Consider the following 20,737-nt stretch of genomic DNA (forward strand, 5'->3'; position numbering starts at 1 on the left):
TCATATACAATCAATCTATTTTCAATTTCGATAATTTAACTGTAACATGCAAGATATTAATCATATTCATGATTAATTATTAAAATACCCTATAAATAATTTTGAGCTAATTAAGGCAAAACTCGATGTTGCTACAAGTAGTAGTTAAAATGTCCAGTTCATGGTTATCTGTCCCTACACATAACACCCCCACTTTCGCAATAAAATGGACTAGTCCGTAACGGTGCGCGCATAGACAGTATAAGAAGTGGACAGAGCCATCTCATTGGAACTCAGTTGAGACAGTTGAAGCCCATTTTTAGCAATTTTTGAGCACTTCCGTTCCTGACGCGCAGACTCAAACCGACTCAAACTAAGCTTGATGACGTGAGCAACCTGTCTGACAGACGTTAATCTTCTAGTAGCTGTGCGTGACAAATTGCCAACGTTAATCTTGCAGAGACGGAGAACTTGAGCAAAGAGTTCTTTGGCGTGAGTGAGCAGGAGTAAGTATTCCGTTGCTTTTATGGACTCATTATCTATGGGCTTCTCCCTTGACGGGACGTCCCCCCGATTGCCTGCGAGCTTCTCCTCCTGTCTGTACGGTCATTTCTGTACAGCGCGACAGAGAGTCGAGTGGTTATGACGCAATAGTTAGCCTATTTTTACAAAATCTGTTTCTACGGGGCCATAATGTAACATAGAAGGTAATGGAGCCCTTTATACATTTTCGTGTTTCTTAAGAAATAAATAATGGACAAATGGAGTCTTTAAACGCCTCAGATGCAAAGTTATTCGCTGTCAAAGTGACGCCAAAATGAATGGGAGTCAATGGAAATGCTAAAGCAAGTGAAGTTCTGCTACAACATGGCGGCACCCGGCCGGCTTCAACTTCCAGTCGATGGATTACCCCCTTGGGTGCGCGGCGCGAAAACGCGAAAGATAAACATGACAGAAGGACTGGGAAGTACACAATGAAGCAAGACGAGTCTAAACGCGAAAATGAAACAAAGTTACCCAAGCGGCTCAAATAAAAGAAAAAAAGACTAAAGACGCCGATATGTATTTGGCAACGCTGCCAAAAATGACAAACTTTTTTACGCCTACTGTTGGGGACACATGCCGCTACAGCAGCAGCTGTGAGTGACGCTAGTTGAGGATAACGTCTATACATCCTGTTAGACTGAAAGGGCAAAAGTAAATATGACATTTATTATGGGTTTATCTGATGATTGTTTTAAGTTCATGTAAATTAAAAGTTGTTATATATTTTTTAAAGCCTAACAAAATGTAATTTTTTTGGCTTTCAATTACACTGTAATGTTGGATGGCTGGCTATAATTAATATTTAAAATGAAGGGAAAAAAATCATTTTTATCCAGACATCAACAGCTGTATTAGTATCAGTGATACTGACCTTCATTCATAAAAAGATGCCATTAAACAAGTATTTAAAATATACGGTCTTTATGTTGTCTCTACATTCATTTGTAGATTAACTGTGAAATTATTACATTATGAAATATATAAACTAATACAAACCTATAAAAATGTTTGCTTGTAGAATGTTTGAAATGTCAATCTCATGTGCAATGCCAATTGCAACCTCACTCACTCATACAAAGTCAATTATTCATCTTGGCAATATTTGCTAATATGGCTGTTTGTGGGGGTTTACCCTAACTACTTGTCTTGCTGGTTATATTGATATTGATTTGATCTTAAAAAAATAATAAACAGTGCTGGGTTTCCTGGCATTTTGGCAAAGACAGGTGTTATCTGAAACCTTGTTCTATGTTGGGGAAGGTTTTTTTTCTCCTCTCCAACCTTTACTTCCCCGTAGATTAGCTTTTCCTACCATTCAGTCGGTAAAAAAAAAATTCCGTTCTCATAAAGATGGGATGGGGAGGGGGCCCCATTCGTACCTTCGCTTTGGGCCCCCAATTTGCTAAATCCGCCACTGGTTAAAGTTCATGTTTTTGCCCTTCGAAATATTATAAAAATAATAAGACGTAACTGAAAGTGAGACTGTGTATCGTGATGTATTATTATTCTGCTATAAAAATGTATTATCATACAGTAACTTACAATATTGCTCTGAGCTTGAGCGTGTGACAGTGATTCATGCGCATACATGTCAGTCAGCAGGGCATCGCATGTCAAGTCCGTAAAGCTTCATTCAGTCCATTTTAAAATCTGATTTCGGCCGCCTCTCAATTTCTCAAATGGGTTAAACCAACGATATTACCTCAGAAGTTCAAGTAAATGCACTAGAAATCCATGCTTATTCAAGGGTGTGCATCTACTGCATGGACGGAGAGAAAGCACTGACACCTGCCGGATTTCATCTGACGGTACTTTTTATTTAACACTAAAAAGTTAAATAAGCATATCTGTTCCGTGAGAGCAACAGTACCGCATAACGAGTGTGGTCTCTATATCTATAGACGTTTTTAGCAACGAAATTGTCAGACATCCATTAACGTTAGTGCATGCGAGGAAAACAACTGGAAATACAGCACTGGTTGTTCTCTCCATACTCGACAACAACGGAATCCAACGGCATGGGCGAAGGTATAATGCGTGTATTAAATTGTATGAAATAATCCCGAAAAAAGCACAAACACAGCAGAGATGTCAAGTCCAGCAGCTGCTGGAATTAGCTGAGAGTAGGGGTGTGACGAGATCTCGTGCCACGAGATCTCGCGAGACTAAAATATGACGAGATTTCCCGTTGAGTGAAAAGCTGTCTCGTGAATCGCGATATCGCCATGACTGAGCGTGAGGGTGAGATTACAATAGAATATTCCACCGCTACACTCACATTCGCCCTAAACTATCGTTTTGCTGTTTATATAAAAAAAGTTGCAATCAGTGCAGCACGAATCACAATTTACTGATCGCGTGACGATGGCAGATGATTCGTTGCGCAACATAGACTAAACCTCTGATAAATGTCTTATCATGTAAAATGCACGCTCAGCACTGCTGCTCCCTGTTAAGATATGGTCATTATGTCCTAAGTTGTATATTGTGTAATGTAATGCTGTGTTTATGCCACAAGAGGGCACTCAAGTACAAACTATGTAGGACGCGTTTGCGTTATTATGTTTGTCCTTTCTGACTTTATGTAGTTCATCTTTATGCTGTCTGACCGTGAGACTGATGTGTCTGCAGCGTGAATAATAAATATGCCAAGATCGGCTAAAGATGATTCATCTCTATCGTCCACTTTTACTTTTGAATGCAACGCTAGCTGAAACATAACTCAACAGGTTATGGGCCCAGGAGTCGTTCGGAAGATAAGTTTGTCGTTTTCCACCGTTTAGAAAGTCGCAACGGACCGCGTGCTAATGGATTGCTGACTGAGGAAAAATAGTAAGCCAACATGACGGAACAACGAAGGACGTGCAGATTGCCTCGATTGACGTTCGACGTAGATGAGACTAAGTATGAACTTTGGGAGACCAAAATGTTGGGACATTTTCATTTGTCAGGGCTAAAGAACACGGTGCTGAGAGAACCGGTGTCAGAAGCCGAGATAGCAGCGGATGCGGAGAAAAACGCTGACGCATATGCAGAGTTGATTTTACTACTCGATGACAAAAGCCTCTCATTAGTTATGAGGGATGCGCCCAACGATGGAAGAAAAGCTCTGGGAATATTGAGAGAATATTATGCAGGGAAGGGAAAGCCACGTATAATCAACTTGTACACCACGTTGACATCGCTTCTGAAGGCAAATGATGAAAGTGTAATGGACTATATTATCAGAGCAGAAACCGCCATCACAGCGCTGCGGAACGCGGGAGAAACGTTAGGAGACGGACTACTAGTGGCTTTGGTCTTAAAGGGATTGCCTGAGAGTTTTAAGCCATTCGTGATACATGTGGCTCACACAGACGATGCAATCACGTTTGCAGAATTTAAGACTAAGCTACGCAATTTTGAAGAGACAGAGAAGATAAAAGCAGCCGAGTCAAGCGACAGTGTGATGAAGACTCAAGGGAAAGCCGGACGGCGGCCCGCCAAGACAAACGCACGTGGCTGGACCAAGGACGACACAGAGACGGTGTGTTTCAAGTGTGGCACCAAAGGCCACAGAGCGAAAGTATGTCGACAGAAAACATGGTGTAGTTTTTGCAGAAGTGACACACACAAAGACTCCACATGTAGATGTAAGGACAAAAAGGATGGTGCGAGTAAAGCCTCAGAAGATGCTGAGGACTACGTGTTCAAGATGAGAGACGGAGGGACCAGTATCCAGCGGCAGCCGGCATGCAGCATCCAAGAGAGGGTTCTGATGGTGGACACGGGGGCTACCTCTCATATCATCACGGACATAACCCTGTTCAAGAGCTTCGACAGCGCGTTTAGGCCTGAAACGCACAGTGTCGAACTGGCAGATGGCACCCGTTGCAGCGGGATCGCTCAGCGGAGGGGAAATGCTGAAGTTTCTCTTACAGACCGCGGAGGACAGCGACACAAGGCAGTGCTGAAAGACGCTTTGTTCGTACCGTCGTACCCCCAAAGCATCTTCTCAGTGAAGGCAGCGACAACAAGTGGGGCTACGGTTGTCTTTAAAGAAGATAAAGACACCCTGATAGCCAGAGACGGTACCAGATTTAACATACACGTGTATGGTAGGCTGTATTATCTGCATACTGAAGCTGAGTCTAATGATAAGTGTAATGCATGTCACGACATACAAACATGGCACGAGATATTAGGCCACTGTAACTATGACGATGTTCTAAGGCTGCAAAATGTTGTGGAAGGCATGGAAATCAAGGGCAAAACAGGCAGACCTGAACAAGAGTGTGAGGTGTGTATTAAGGGGACGTTTGCCCAAACCAGAAATAGGGACCCTGATGCCAGAGCAAAGGCTCCCTTACAGATGGTACACACAGACCTAGCAGGTCCAGTGGCCACAGAGTCGATAGATGGTTACAAATATGCGCAGTCATTTACTGACGATTACTCCAGCGCTGTGTTTGTATATTTTCTAAAGAAGAAAAGTGATACAGTACATGCTACTGAAAAGTTCCTAGCAGATGTATCCCCTTACGGGAAAGTGAGGTGCATCAGATCCGATAACGGAACCGAGTTTACGTGTAATGATTTTCAAGCACTGTTGAGGGAAAACAAGATCAGACATGAAACGTCAGCTCCGTATTCCCCACACCAGAACGGAACTGCAGAAAGGGGTTGGCGTACTCTTTTTGAGATGGGTAGGTGTATGATAGTTGAAAGTGTACTACCGAAGCAGCTATGGAACTACGCGGTACAAACAGCAGCAATGGTACGCAACAGGTGTTTTCACAGGCGTACAGGGCAGACTCCTTATGAGTTACTGACAGACAAGAAGCCTAACGTATCTAAAATGCAAAAGTTTGGGTCTGTATGCTACACGTACAAACAGGACAAGGGAAAACTTGATTCCAGATGTGACCGGGGCGTTTTGTAGGTTATGACAAGAACAGCCCGGCGTATTTGGTGTATCATCCAGATACAAATAAAGTACAGAAACATAGGCTAGTGAAGTTTGTGAGCAAGGCAGTTGTGGAAAAACAGACACAGACAGATGAGACAGATCCAAGCGATAACTATGACAGTGTAAGACCCGGGACTACTGAGCCCACAGAGAGTAGGAGTGCAGAAAATGCTCCCGAGCCAAGTGTACGGGGTAGAAATGTACATGATAGTCCAGGCGCAGTAACGAGGTGTAGTGACCATAATCAAACACAACAGAGTGTGACGTGATGAACCCGAGAGTAGAAGGTATCCGACTAGAGAAAGAAAAACACCGAGCTACTTAGATGACTTCGTAACTGAAGATAGTGATAGTGATGAGGTTCATATCATGGTAGACTACTGCTGCAGAGCGGTGTGTGGCATTCCACAGACTTTTGAAAGAGCAATGAAGTCAGCTAATTCAAAAGAATGGATAAAAGACATGGATGAGGAAATTCAGTCTTTAAATGAGAACAAGACCTTTACCCCGACAACACTGCCAATAGGCAAGAAAACAGTGGGGGGTAGATGGGTTTACTCTATCAAGACCGATGTAGATGGAAAGGAAAAATACAAAGCACGTTTTGTTGCTAAGGGTTACAGCCAGCAAATGGGAGTAGACTATGGGGAGACGTTTTCACCCACGGCAGATTTGACAAGTGTAAGGGTGGTATTACAGAAAGCAGCGCAGGAGAATTTACTCTTGCACCAAATGGACATGAAAACAGCGTACTTGCACACGCCCATAGACTATGAGATCTACATAAATCCACCAGAGGGTTTTCAAGAAAAAGAGGGTATAGTTTATAAACTAGAGAAATCCCTTTATGGTCTTAAACAATCTGGACGGAACTGGAATAGGGTTTTGCACGACTGATTGATTGAGGATGGGTTCACACAAAACCCAGCCGACCATTGTGTTTATGCTAAAGAGTCAAGAGAAGGAAAGGTGATCATGATCATATGGGTCGATGACTTGATCATTGCAGCAAGTAACAAAGAGAGACTGAAAAAGGTGAAAGAGATGCTTGCAGAAAAGTTTAAAATGAAAGATCTGGGTGAACTCAAACATTTTCTGGGTATCGATTTCAGTCAGTCAGATGGGTATGTAAAGATGTCACAGGAAAAGTACACTAATAAGATACTACAGCGTTTTAATATGCAAGACTGTAGGACCAGAGAAACACCCTGTGAGCAAAAGCTCGAAAGCTCGAGTATACTGTGGATGCAGTAAAGATGGAAGATAGCAGGGTGTACAGAGAGGCTGTGGGAAGTCTTATATACCTGACTACGTGCACCAGACCAGATTTTAGCTTTGTAGTGAGCAGGTTGTCACAGTATTTTGCTGAGCCTACAGAGGAGCAGTGGGTCACGGTGAAACACGTACTTAGATATCTCAAAGGCACAGCAGAGAAAGGGTTACGTTTCAGGACCATGACCATGAAAAGCTAGGTATAAAGCCCTACAGTGATGCTGATTGGGTGGCTGATACCAATGACAGACGCAGTACCACGGGATACTGTGTGAGCCTTAGTCAAAACAGCTCCCTAGTCTCATGGAAGACTAGAAAACAACCTACGGTTGCACTATCAACGTGTGAGGCAGAATATATGGCACTGGCTTCAACCATACAGGAGTATCTATACCTAGAGCAGTTACTGGGAGGTATAGATAACTATGAGTACACACAAACGATAGTATATGAGGACAATCAGGGAACAATCGCTCTTGCCAACAATCCTATAAACAGGCGAAGATGTAAGCATATCGACATAAAGTACCACTTTATCAGGTCTACTGTGGATGAGGGAAGAGTGATTTTAATGTATTGTTCTACTGACAATATGATTGCTGATGTAATGACCAAACTTGTGAATAAGTTGAAACTGAAGAGGTTTGCAGGTGATCTGTTTTCTGATTGATGTGTATAACAGAAGTCCACATTCATTTCATTTTATTTATTTTCTTTGTTTGTTTAAGAATATAACAACCTGAGTACAAGTGGGGGTGTTAAGATATGGTCATGTCCTAAGTTGTATATTGTGTAATGTAATGCTGTACAGTTCTGTGTATAGCATATGTTTATGCCACAAGAGGGCACTCAAGTACAAACTATGTAGGACGCGTTTGCGTTATTATGTTTGTCCTTTCTGACTTTATGTAGTTCATCTTTATGCTGTCTGACCATGGGGGGCGCTAGGGAGGGGCTAGCAGGTGCTTCAGCACCCCCAAGAAAGACCAAAGCACCCCGATAGCACCCCCCAAAATAATGTCTGGAAACAATTATATTCAAATATATGTTATTTTGAGATATTAAGTCGTTATTTCAATATAATATCTCGGTATTTCGACATAATAACGGCAAATTTTTGTCCCGCCAAAGCCTTTTTTGATCGGTGATGATGTAGAATAGAATGACTGCTGCGCTTGACAGGGCGCATCACGAGCAGAGAGAGAGAGAGCCCAGGCCGCGTGCACTCTCACGTCTTCAAACACTTCTCGCGCATATTAATCAAAATCAATTGACACGATAGTAAAAGGTCGGAAGACCGCAGTTTCACGTGGAGCATTTGGAGATTTGTTCTCCTGAATTACCGCGGTGTGTGAATTGTGCTAAAAAAAACACGTTGCTTATCGTCTCTAAAAAGCATTGAGCTGACCTAAACCACATTTCAATAAATCACCTGTGTGATATAAATCCAGTGAAAAGTTTTCTGTATTGACGCAAATCTTGTGCGATGTCCTAAACTGCCAAGATAATCACACAAGCGTGCCGTCGACATCCACTGATGACACGTCCGATACGCAAACGAATGACTCATTTTAACCATTCACTTTAAAGCTGCAGTCCGTAGCTTTTCCTCTTTGTCGCCATCTCTCTGTTCGAAATCTGTAACTGCAGTGATTCGCGGAATTATCATCTTTACGTGGGTTGTAAATCGGCATGAAACAGCGCGGATGAACACAGTGTTTTGAGGCGAGTGGTGCTGTCAGTCACCGCGCTGTGTGGATACTGTCATACAGAATCACAGATTCACTTTTTGAAAGTTTGACCAACATAAGAATTTTCATAAGAAAATGTCTTCTGAACAAGTAAGTAACATCCATTTTTGTTCTGACCAACTAAGGGGGAAAAGCATTCGACATGATAAGCTTCGTTAGATTTAATCAACGCGATTTACAGCAACCGTGCAAATTATAGCCTACTTTGTTCTCAAATTGTTCATGTTAACAACATCAGCATTGCGTGACTAATGTTTAATTTAATGTGTTTTATGGTTACCTGTGTAGTTCAGAATTCATATTCTCCATAATAGCAAAACGAGAAAGGCACAACAAAGGAAACTCCATAACTGTGTGAATTAAGAAAACGTACTGTTACACGATTGAACTATTGAAATGTCTTACTTGTTCAGCAGAAAAAATCCGTCTCTTCTTCCGTTTTGAACCCCTTCAAAACACGGAGTTCACGCACTTTTCAAAAGCCCCGCCGATGTTTAAATCCTTGTGTTCGCATGAGACGGTTTCTTTCTCTTTCTCTAGCCACCTTAAATCTGAAGTACGAAGTCTTTTGGGTTTTATAACTGCTGAATCTCCAGTTGACACTGATGATTGTTGTTTGGATCTTTCTGGATGCCATAAGTTTAATTATGTAAAGTGCTGCGAGAAAAGCCTATACATCTAAACATCTCGTCACGCGCAGTATAGCCGGCTAGCCGAAACTCCTTCTTTATGTGTACGGGTGTGACGTAATGACGCAAAGACATGCTCGAATTTCCCGCGGAAACCCACCAGTACCACTGGAATTAAAATCATTATTACAAGCTAACCGTTTTGAATCTAGCTATGGCAAGCAGATAGTTTTGACCACTGGCAGAATATGTTTTTTTTTTTTAATATAATTATTTTGGATTATTTTTAACTTAAAAAAATTACAGACTGCAGCTTTAATAATAGGTAAAACAACTGACATGTCCAACACTGAACTCACGAGACCTCTGAATCGGTGTATAAAAAATCGGTAACACTTAATTGGATTAGTTAACATTTACTATTAATTAACTGCACTTCAGCATTGTTAATGTTAATTGTTTCAATATTTAGGGAGTCAGGCCCACTATATGTGTGTTGTAGCCATTAAATAAGCGCATTTAATTTAATTTTTGTTAAAATATTATAATGTTGGTTTTTTTTGTTTGTTTTTTTACATCTATGCTGATTATGAAAATTGAACAGCATGAGTAAGATGCGCGATATATCGGAAGATATGATGGGTCAGACATGATTTTGACCACTAAATTTACATTTACACATTTACATTTAGTCATTTATTTTAGCAGACGCTTTTATCCAAAGCGACTCAACTGAGGACTAAACCAAGCGAGTCATCGTGAAAAGGCAAAAACAATGCAAGAAGTGCTCAAAATACAAAGTTCGGACATTGCTCGGAGTAGCATAAGCCAGACAAGCGAGGATTTAAAGGAAAAGGATTTTTATTTTTTTATGTTAAGTATAAATTAAGTTTTGTTTTGTAGAAAGCCTTTTTAAAGTGAATTTCGTTTTGTATAAATTGTATCTTAATTTTAATCAATTTTTCATCAACCAATTGACTGGGTATAATAGCCTAAATAAGAAGCAAATATAGCAGACATTATGATAAAGATAAGGAGGCGCGATTGCATTGCACGTGAACTGGAGCACATCTCATCATAAATTTTGCTCATTTAAATAATAGTGTGTGTGTGTGTGTGTATATATATATATATATATATATATGGCTAATTGTGCAGCTCCCCCTGTCAATGACCTAGCACCCCCTCAGCACCTGCGTTAAAAATTATCTGGCGCCGCCCCTATGTCTGACCTTGAGACTGATGTGTCTGCAGCGTGAATAATAAATATGCCGAGATCGGCTAAAGATGATTCATCTCTATCGTCCACTTTTTCTTTTGAATGCAACGCTAGCTGAAACATAACTCAACACTCCCTATACACAGAGTATGCGCGATCACCAATTTGAAAGTAAAACACAAGCTCCCTGATGTGCATTACGCACAAATTAGGCTTCATAGTCCGCCTCCCAATACCCATCTCTGGACTGTTTATTTGCGGCTATGGTCTCTGTTTGCACTTCAAATATTGAGAGAGTATGGCTTAAAGACAACAGACAAGGGAGGCTCTGTTTCTGAACTTATAATCGGAACACAAGAACAACATAGAGACAAACACACCAGCCTCGTTTCTCTCTACCCGGGCTTTTCCGAACTCACCGCATTAACCCTATAACTGCCGGTGCAAAATAAAACAGCAATTTCAAAACAATTATAAAGAGTCTGTGTGCTAACTTTGATTATGGTTGCACTTGCACTTATTGTTTGCACTTCAGACTTCAATGAGTTCAGTTAGGAGGTCACACACAGCCTCAATCAGAAATAGAGGCCTGCATTTCAGCCCGAGCCCGACGGGCCCCGACTTATTTACGCTTCTAGGGCCGGGCTTCGGGCCAATTTTCACGTCATAGTTCACACGCGGGCCGGGCCTCGGGCCTGTTTTAGGCTTATCTTTTTTTATAGCCTATTTTAGACATTAATTAAAATAAAATATGAGAAGATGACGATTGAAAAGCAAACATAGAAAGACGTTTTATAACCTATCACACTGACATGACTGACACATGACAGTCTGCTCACGCACACGCACAGGTTTCCCGGCGGCGCGATCTGAGATTCGTGCGACCGGCTCGTTCTGTGTTTAGTGTCCCGGTGGCGAGCGTGACTTCAGCGCAGCTGGAAAAAGTACGACTGGATTAAAACCTTCCACTGTGGATGCTGTGCTTTTTCTTCACGATGCTCTGAGACTGTTCTTAGCCATATTAGGAGGTTGTTTTTTGTTTGATTGGACTTTATTTTCATGAGTCTGTTGAAAACTATTGGAAATAAGAATGGCCATGTTCTGTAGTGAAGACTTGATTTTTGAGGTAAGATAACCTGCATGTTTGTTTTTAATGTAATTTATTTGATTTGTTTAGATTGCATTCTCTGTATTGTATTGTAAACTCATTTAGTTTGCGGGAGCTGTTGCGACTGAGCAGCATCAGTTTGCCTCAGCTTTTCAAAAATGACAATAAACGTTTAAACAAACGTTAACTGTCTGTGTGATATGCTTAAGTTGTTATATATATATGGATTGTATTGTAGCCAAGTAAAGTGTTGATTTGAGAGGCTATAAATGGATCAAACATGTTTAACTCACTGTCGGCTGCTTGGTCGTCATAAAAAAAAAAAAAAAAAAAAAATTCTAAATTAACTTTATAAAGAAATGAAAATAAACTTACTGGTAAATACTTTGCCATTGAGAACAAAAAAATATCTGTTTTACTGACTGCAACATAGGGCAGGCTGTGATTTTTTTTTTTTTTTTTTTTTTTTACGGGCTCGGGTCGGAATCGGGCTGATCATTCTAATGAGCTGTCGGACACGGGCCGGGCTAGGGCCTGAGCGTCTCGGGCCAGGGCCGGGCTAGGGCCTAGATTTGAGGCCCGTGCAGGGCTCTAATCAGAAATTTTGAAAGCTCTTAAATGTACAGTAAGGTCTGAAGAGACTCATGTGAAATCAAACAGGAGAAAAGCCAGTCAATAAAAACCTTTTACAGTGCTTGTATATTGTTTTCTTTCAATGCATTTGATAATTCATACTCATAAAGTAGACCTGAAATGACATGCATTAGAAGATTATTAGATTGCAAAATTCACCTGCATACTATTTTTCCAGTCATGAATTTGCTAAATTGCTAGAAACATTGCTAAATTACGTAACATGCTATCTGTTTCCGATGCAGAAAAGTTAGTTCATGCATTCATGACCTCGAGACTAGATTACTGTAATGCTTTATTAGCCGGTTGTCCTGCATCCTCAATAAACAAGCTACAGTTAGTGCAAAATGCAGCTGCTAGAGTTCTTACTAGGTCAAGAAAATATGATCATATAACACCAATTTTATCATCTCTACACTGGTTACCTATCAAGTTCCGTATCAATTACAAAGTACTATTACTGACCTATAAAGCCCTAAATGGTTTAGCTCCTGTGTATTTAATGGACCTTCTATCGCCCTACAATCCATCGCGTTCTTTAAGATCACTAAATTCGAGGCTTCTAGTCATTCCTAGGATATCTAAGTCCACTAAAGGAGGGAGGGCGTTCTCACATTTAGCTCCTAAACTCTGGAATAGCCTTCCTGATATTGTTCGAGGCTCTGACTCGCTGTCCCAGTTTAAAACTAGATTAAAGACGCATCTTTTTAGCCAAGCATTTACATAATGCTTACCTTTTATTATACTGCTGAATCAGGTCAAATGCATTTAATACTATAAAACTTGAAGAGACTGTAGGTTATCTGTATAGGTTGCATAGTATTTGCAGTCATTACGTTCCTGTGTATATTGCGTGAATGACGGGTGGTTGGGCAGATATTGTGTTGCGGTAGGTAGTATGCCATACGGAACCGTTGTCCACTGAAACTGCCTATTCACGCACCAGTGGGGCTCGACAGCCTTAGTCAACGGGTTGGCGCGTATGGTTGGGTTGCGGAGAGATTGTGAGATTGTGGTTAGGTCTCAGCAGCAGGAGGGACGTAGAGGTCAGTAAGCTGGGCTGAGTTGAGTGGGGGACGGAGGGGGGTGATTTTGGGACGCAAGAGTCACTGTATTCATGTTTTGTCTTTTACGCCTGTGTTATGGAAATCATCATTATGAACAGCAGCTACGCTAATTATTTTCCCTTTGCTTTTCTGCTGTTATCTCGGGACGCGAGTCCCGAGAAAATGGCGTTCGTCAGCTCCAGTTTGTATCCAGCCTCTCACGGAGACTTCAGATGCTCCAATCACAAAGCCTATGAAGTGACGACTCAACACGGGCGATATGGACTCTCTATGGTGGACGCCACTGATCCTCAACAACTCGTCTTAAGACCGGCGTGCATACTTGGACTTCCAAAAAATACTCTAAATGTTCCGATCCAATCTGACTTGTAATGCTGCCCGAATCATGCACTGTTCCTTCGTTGGCCAGAGGAGAACTGGCCCCCCGACTGAGTCTGGTTTCTCCCAAGGTTTTTTTCTCCATTCTGTCACCTGATGGAGTTTTGGTTCCTTGCCACTGTTGCCTTGGCTTTTGGCTTGCTTAGTTGGGGACATTTAACATTTAATATTCAATAATATTATTGATCTGCCTTACTTAAGGTGGACGTTGACGCAATTTCTTTTAGAAACAAACTTTGTTATATTGTTATATTGTTTTTGTTATATTGTTTTCATGTTATCACTGTGAAGCGCTTTGATACAATCTGTATTGTAAAAAGCGCTATATAAATAAAGGTGACTTGACTTGACTTGACTTGAATTTTGTCATTGAGGATTTCTGAAAAATTGTGCAAAAATCTCATCTTGTCTCGTTCTTGTGAACCCAATCTTGTGTCTCGTCTCGTCTCATGAGATAAGCGTCTCGTCACACCCCTAGCTGAGAGTGACGTTCACAGACAGCAGACAAACGGCTAGCAGTGACAGCAGCCGCAATCCACCTGTCACTCCAGTGACCATGCCCTTAATTATGCAGGCTTAATATAATTTAAACGGATGAATTGTAAAAAAATTCACCCCCCTCACAGTTGTCATGAAGGGCAAAATAAGCTATAAAGACCAAAACCACTTTTTGCTCCAGGCTGTAAACATGTTTTTTTCTGCTGTAAAGTTGGGCATTTTAACATGGGGGAGATGCAGATTTGACTCACTTTTGCAGCCTGCCTCAAGCGGTCAGTAGATGAATTGCAGTTTAATTCACTTCCGTGTTGGTTTCAAGAGAGTGACAGGGAGGTTGCCGCTTGATGTTAACGCGCGACGCGGTTATCTTTTCCGATAAACAGACACCGTTGTCGTTTGTCGTTTATTAAACATAATAAATCAACTCACATCAACTTATCTTTAGCCTACTGTTCTTTGCTGACATCAAACTTGGAGAGGAGAGCACACAAGTCTACCGGATAACTGTTGCCGCAATTAACTGAATGGTGTTTTTTTTTTTTTTTTTTTTTTTCGTGACCAGAAGGATAGTTCCGCTTCCTTTTCTCATCGATATTGTAAACATTGATTGACGCGCATTGACACGAGGGGGAGTCGGGGCCTTGAGTAATTTGCGCGGCCCTGAACACAACACAGTATATTACCAGTCGTAGTGTCCATGGTTGTAGTTTCTGTTGTTGTAGTTTCGGTTGTGGTAGTGGTAGTGTTTATGTTGCTTGAATCTGAAATAAGTGATAAATATTAGATATAAAAAAAAAAAAAATTATCTCTTACATAAACGAAGGGCACATGTAAATATATTTACCTGCACAGTAAGCCAAACTGCAGCCAGTTGGGCTCACAAACTCATAGACATAATAATCTCCTGGACAGGCTTTGACTTTAATGGGATTGGATTGGAAATAGCAGCAGTTATTGCTCCAGTGACCGCAGACATCTCGAGTGACCACTCCATCCTCAACTGTTGGATGTCCTCCGTTCAGCCACAGAGGAGCATGAGTGCCACAACTATACTCATCAACACATGTGTCTGGCATCTGAACGCTCTGACCCTGAATGAAGAGACGGTACCAGCCGTTCCAGCTGACCACAGTGTCACACATTATTTGAGAGGAATGTTGATTGTTGGTGGCTCTCCATGAATCATCCAGGATATTGTAGTTGTAGCAGGGGTCAACAGGGGGAGCTGTTGTCATGGAAATATTAAAAATATATATTTTGAGGAATGAATAAATAAATGTTTTTTGATGTGTATTTTTTGTAGTGGTTATGTTATGAAACAGTTTACACTGTTTACTTAAGCTCACTGTTTCATTTGCATTTTAAGTTGAAGCTGAAGACAATTTGTCGTAAGCACTAGCCTGGGTTTCCCCATACTGCATTTGCGCAGCGCGATTTTATTCACACTGCTAGGAAGTCTGGATACCATGGACCAAATTTTCGCCTCAGCGAGGGGACCAATCACAGAACGGGGAGGGAGCAGCAAGATGATGACGACGTCTATGCGACACACCGAAGCAGTTTGTTTATACCTATGGATCCAACATGGCAGCAGACGCGAAGTTACCTTTCGATGCAGCCTTAGATCTTGTTCTAAGTAGTTTAGAACGCAAATAAATCTCCGACCCATCGTCTTCTTCCTCGTCTAATTTCTGTCGCTCTACATACGTCATCTGGTATAATTGAAACGATTGGCTATGAGCACAATCTCATTGTCAATGAGATGTGGTCTGACGTTAGCCAGGCTAATTGAGCACAAGTATTGCAAGCAAATTGACTTTAAGAAGTCAGTGCTTTCGAAACACTCTTTGCCACTTATATGCAAAAACATTATTCTTACGTGGTGCTGGTGGTCTGCACAGACTGTCGATTGAAAATTAGAATTTTGTTTGTTCTTTCAACTTTAAAACGTCTTAATTTTAGAACTGACACTGCCCCCATTAAAACAGTTTTTTCAGGGGGTCCAAAAATCTCACCAAATACCATGAGTGACATTAAGGCAAAGAACAACAATATACTATGAAACTGTGTGAATGAATAAAAGGATATCAAATTACACTCTGATTCATATATATATATATATATATATATATATAAGAATCAGTGTAATTTGATCTAGTTAAAATCTAGGATCTCTGCCAAATGCATAAATGTAAAATGCTATCAAATATATATATATATTTGATAGCCTTTTATACATTGATACAGTTTTATAGTATATTGTTGTTCTTTGCATCAATATCATTTACTATGTTTTTTCAGTTATTTTAGACAGATATAATCCAGATATAATAATATATAAATATTTGTCTGTATATGTCAGTGTCTGGTTCATGTTCCCTGGTGTCCACTAGAGGTCCTCTTTCCCCAAGGTGTCATTCACGTTTGGAACTGCATTCCCCACAATCCTTGTCTGTGCTCATCACTGTTCATTGCACTCAGCTGTTCCCCATCATGATTGTCTTGTTCTGTGTATAAATACCCTGCCTGTTTAGTGTTTGTTACGGAGTCCTTGTATATTGTCACACCACTTCTGGTAGCCTGTTTTTGCCTGTTCTTGTTTGGTTTCTTGTTTTTGGATTGCCTTTTGGATTTGACCCTTGCCTGGACTAGTTTGTGCGTACGGATTACCCTTTATATAAAACTGCAATTGGATCTCTGTTTCCCGTGTGTGGATCGTGACAGAAGGACTCCGTCACAAAGAGATCCGGCATTATGGGGTTCCGTATCCTCCCTCCTACCACGGAGAAAGAGAGGATGGGCCGTGTCCAAAATTTGATGAGCTTTCGTCAGCAATGCGTGCCGGTGGGTTGCATAGCTCAGTCATTTTGGACGCTCTTGAGGGGAATGGGATACAGTGAGGCAGCATTAAAAGACATTTTTAATACCTGTCTTGATGATCCATTGCCAGGGTGGGAAATGAAGGGTCTGGAAGTCTTGGACTTTTGGAATTTTACCAGATACCTTGAGCATCGGAGTCAATGGGATGTATTGGAGCCTCGCCATGCCGACGCCGTCACCAGTCCGGTGGTCCCAGTTCCGGTGGTCCCGAGTCTGGTGGTCCCGAGTCTGGTGGTCCCGAGTCTGGTGGTCCGGTGGTCCCGAGTCAGGGGGTCCTGAGTCCGGTGGTCCGAAGGCGGAGGAGGAGGAAGAAAGAGACGTCTACCGTCACTTCTGCCGATTCAGAGACTGTTCACGCTCCGTCTGCCCAGCCAGAGACTGTTCACGCTCCGTCTGCCCAGCCAGAGACTGTTCACTTTCCGTCTGCCCAGCCAGAGACTGTTCACTTTCCGTCTGCCCAGCCAGAGACTGTTCACGTTCCGTCTGCCCAGTCAGAGACTGTTCACGTTCCGTCTGCCCAGTCAGAGACTGTTCACGTTCCGTCTGCCCAGTCAGAGACTGTTCACGCTCCGTCTGCCCAGCCAGAGACTGTTCACGTTCCGTCTGCCCAGTCAGAGACTGTTCACGTTCCGTTCACATTCCGTCTGCCCAGTCAGAGACTGTTCACGTTCCGTCTGCCCAGTCAGAGACTGTTCACGTTCCGTTCACGTTCCGTCTGCCCAGTCAGAGACTGTTCACGTTCCGTTCACGTTCCGTCTGCCCAGTCAGAGACTGTTCACGTTCCGTCTGCCCAGTCAGAGACTGTTCACGTTCCGTCTGCCCAGTCAGAGACTGTTCACGTTCCGTCTGCCTTCATGGACCTGGACTATCTGGAGTGTCTGGCTCGGATCCTGGACATGCCCGTGCTGCTATTCCGGAGCCGGAGCCGGTGCCCGTTCCTGAGCCGGTGCCCGTTCCTGAGCCGGTGCCCGTTCCTGAGCCGGTGCCCGTTCCTGAGCCGGTGCCGGTTCCTGAGCCGGAGCCGGTGCCCGTTCCTGAGCCGGAGCCGGTGCCCGTTCCTGAGCCGGAGCCGGTACCCGTTCCTGAGCCGGTGCCCGTTCCTGAGCCGGTGCCCGTTCCTGAGCCGGAGCCCGTTCCTGAGCCGGAGCCCGTTCCTGAGCCGGAGCCCGTTCCTGAGCCGGAGCCCGTTCCTGAGCCGGAGCCCGTTCCTGAGCCGCAGCCCGTTCCTGAGCCGGAGCCGCAGCCCGTTCCTGAGCCGGAGCCGGTGTCCGTTCCTGAGACGGAGCCGGTGTCCGTCCCTGAGACGGAGCCGGTGTCCGTTCCTGTTCCTGAGCCGGAGCCGGTGTCCGTTCCTGTTCCTGAGCCGGTGTCCGTGCCTGTTCCTGAGCCCTGGCCGCCCGAGGGTTCTTCGCCCCCCTGGCCGCCCGAGGGTTCTTCGCCGCCCTGGCCGCCCGAGGGTTCTTCGCCGCCCTGGCCGCCCGAGGGTTCTTCGCCGCCCTGGCCGCCCGAGGGTTCTTCGCCGCCCTGGCCGCCCGAGGGTTCTTCGCCGCCCTGGCCGCCCGAGGGTTCTTCGCCGCCCTGGCCGCCCGAGGGTTCTTCGCCGCCCTGGCCGCCCGAGGGTTCTTCGCCGCCCTGGCCGCCCCAGGGTTCTTCGCCGCCCTGGCCGCCCCAGGGGTCTTCGCCGCCCTGGCCGCCCGAGGGATCTTCGCCGCCCTGGCCGCCCGAGGGGTCGCCCGCTTCGCCCTGGCCACCCGATGGACTGTCCGCTTCGCCCGGGCATCCGGATGAACTGTCCGCTTCGCCCTGGTTGCCGGCTAAATCGTTATTTCCCGTTTTTGTTCCCCTACATGGACCTGGCCCACAATCCCTCCCCCTGATCCTCCGCCATTCCACCTCCCTCCTGAACTCTTGTGTTGTGTGTTAGTTGTCTTGGAGCGTCTGGTAGCCGCTCCGTAGAGGGGGGGTCATGTCACAGTGTCTGGTTTATGTTCCCTGGTGTCCACTAGTGGTCCTCTTTCCCCACAGTGTCATTCACGTTTGGAACTGCATTCCCCACAATCCTTGTCTGCGCTCATCACTGTTCATTGCACCCAGCTGTTCCCCATTATGATTGTCTTGTTCTGTGTATAAATACCCTGCCTGTTTAGTGTTTGTTACGGAGTCCTTGTATATTGTCACGCCACTTCTGATAGCCTGTTTTTGCCTGTTCTTGTTTGTTTTCTTGTTTTTGGATTGCCTTTTGGATTTGACCCTTGCCTGGACTAGTTTGTGAGTACGGATTACCCTTTAAATAAAACTGCAATTGGATCTCTGTTTCTCGTGTGCGGATCGTGACAGTATATGCAGTAATTTCCCTCTTTCTAATGGTAGGGGTATGCGAACAGGGGTTATGAACTGAGTTTGAGAAACACTGGTGGTTTAGATTTCACTGTTAACAAAGTTTCAGTACTTCACTTTGTCTAAAAATGCATTCTGTTCACATTCAAATATAGAGAGTTTGGATTGCATAATCATTTGTGAGCTGTATTGCTTTTTACTAATGTAATTTGTGTAAATATTTTCTGCAGAAATTAATTTAGCTATGAATTTACTTAATGTGATTAACAGGAACATTTCAAGAGATCATGTTTAATAAAAATACATGTCCAAAAATATGTTGAAGAGAGTTCATGAAGGAAGCAAGACAATACTTTACCAGTGGTTGTGATTGGTGGAGTAATGGATTCTATGGATGGGATCGTCTCTGTTGTTGATGAGATGGACTGGTTTGAGGCATCTGGTATTAGGAACATTTTATATTAACAACCATCATTTCATTTCAATTCAAACTAAATCCAGAAAAGTAAATGGCTGAAGATCAAGTGTAAGTGCTCACCAACACAGTAAGCTCCACAAACCATTGGCTTGACAAACTCATAAACATAGTAATTTCCTGGACAGGCTTTGACTCTTATAGGGTGGGATTTGTAAGTACAGCAGCCGTTCCATGAGGAGACACAGACCTGACGGGTGACCACTCCATCATCCAGCTGTGGGTGAGGCCCGTTGAGCACCAGTGGGTAATAAGTGCCACACATGTACCGATTTACACATGATTCTGACATCTGAGTATTTTGACCATTGTAGAACATCCTGTACCAGCCATTCCACTCCACATTATAATCACACATGCCATAGTAGTTATAGTTATTATAGTAATAGTTGTCTGTGGATCTCCAAGGCTCATCCAGACTGGTATAGCTGTAGCAGGGGTCGACACTTGTAGTGGAAAAAGGCACTATTAAGGAAAAAATAGAAAGAGAGCATTATATATTGCAGATTAAATATATTCAAATTAATAATATGAATATAAATCAATAAAATTCATGACAAGCATGTCAGATATAAAGATGAATGAATGTACCTGCACAATATACAGGATCTGGGATTGAAAGAGTTGGTCTGGTAAATTTGTAGACATAATAATTTCCAGGACAAGCTTTGACTTGGATTGGGTCGGATCTGTAGCGACTGCACTGATCATTACGGGAGCCGTAAACTTCACGAGTAACAACTCCATCTTCTAGCTGAGGATGAGAGCCATCAAGCCACAGAGAACTATAACCTCCACATGACATATGATAAAAACACCACTCGGGCATCTGAGCACTTGATCCATTAATGAAGAGTCGATACCAGCCGTCCCATTCTACACGAGTGTCATCTTGATCAGATATGTATCCATACATAGACCAGTAATTGAGTGTGCTTCTCCAGTAGTTGTCAAGTGTGTTGTAGTTATTACACGGGTCATAATCTGTTAGAGAGATGAGACCAAAACAAACAAGTT

General features: G+C 43.1%; 1 protein-coding gene across 1 annotated transcript in view; it reads right to left on the bottom strand.

Moving 5' to 3' along the window:
* LOC130082413 (alpha-tectorin-like) overlaps positions 1 to 20,737 on the bottom strand; it is a 226,432-nt gene that overhangs the window by 205,235 nt on the left and 460 nt on the right. The window contains exons 3-7 of the mRNA XM_056247270.1: positions 20,312 to 20,704; positions 19,784 to 20,185; positions 19,604 to 19,684; positions 14,873 to 15,253; positions 14,712 to 14,789 (exon numbers count right to left, since the gene is read on the bottom strand). Of these exons, the coding sequence (XP_056103245.1) occupies positions 14,712 to 14,789; positions 14,873 to 15,253; positions 19,604 to 19,684; positions 19,784 to 20,185; positions 20,312 to 20,636 (1,267 nt within the window). The 5' untranslated portion in view covers positions 20,637 to 20,704. The remainder of the gene's footprint in view (positions 1 to 14,711; positions 14,790 to 14,872; positions 15,254 to 19,603; positions 19,685 to 19,783; positions 20,186 to 20,311; positions 20,705 to 20,737) is intronic.

This window comes from Rhinichthys klamathensis, unplaced genomic scaffold, assembly GCF_029890125.1.
Source record: "Rhinichthys klamathensis goyatoka isolate OS25496 unplaced genomic scaffold, OSU_Roscu_1.1 h1tg000045l_1, whole genome shotgun sequence".
NCBI classification, from domain to species: Eukaryota; Metazoa; Chordata; class Actinopteri; order Cypriniformes; family Leuciscidae; genus Rhinichthys; species Rhinichthys klamathensis.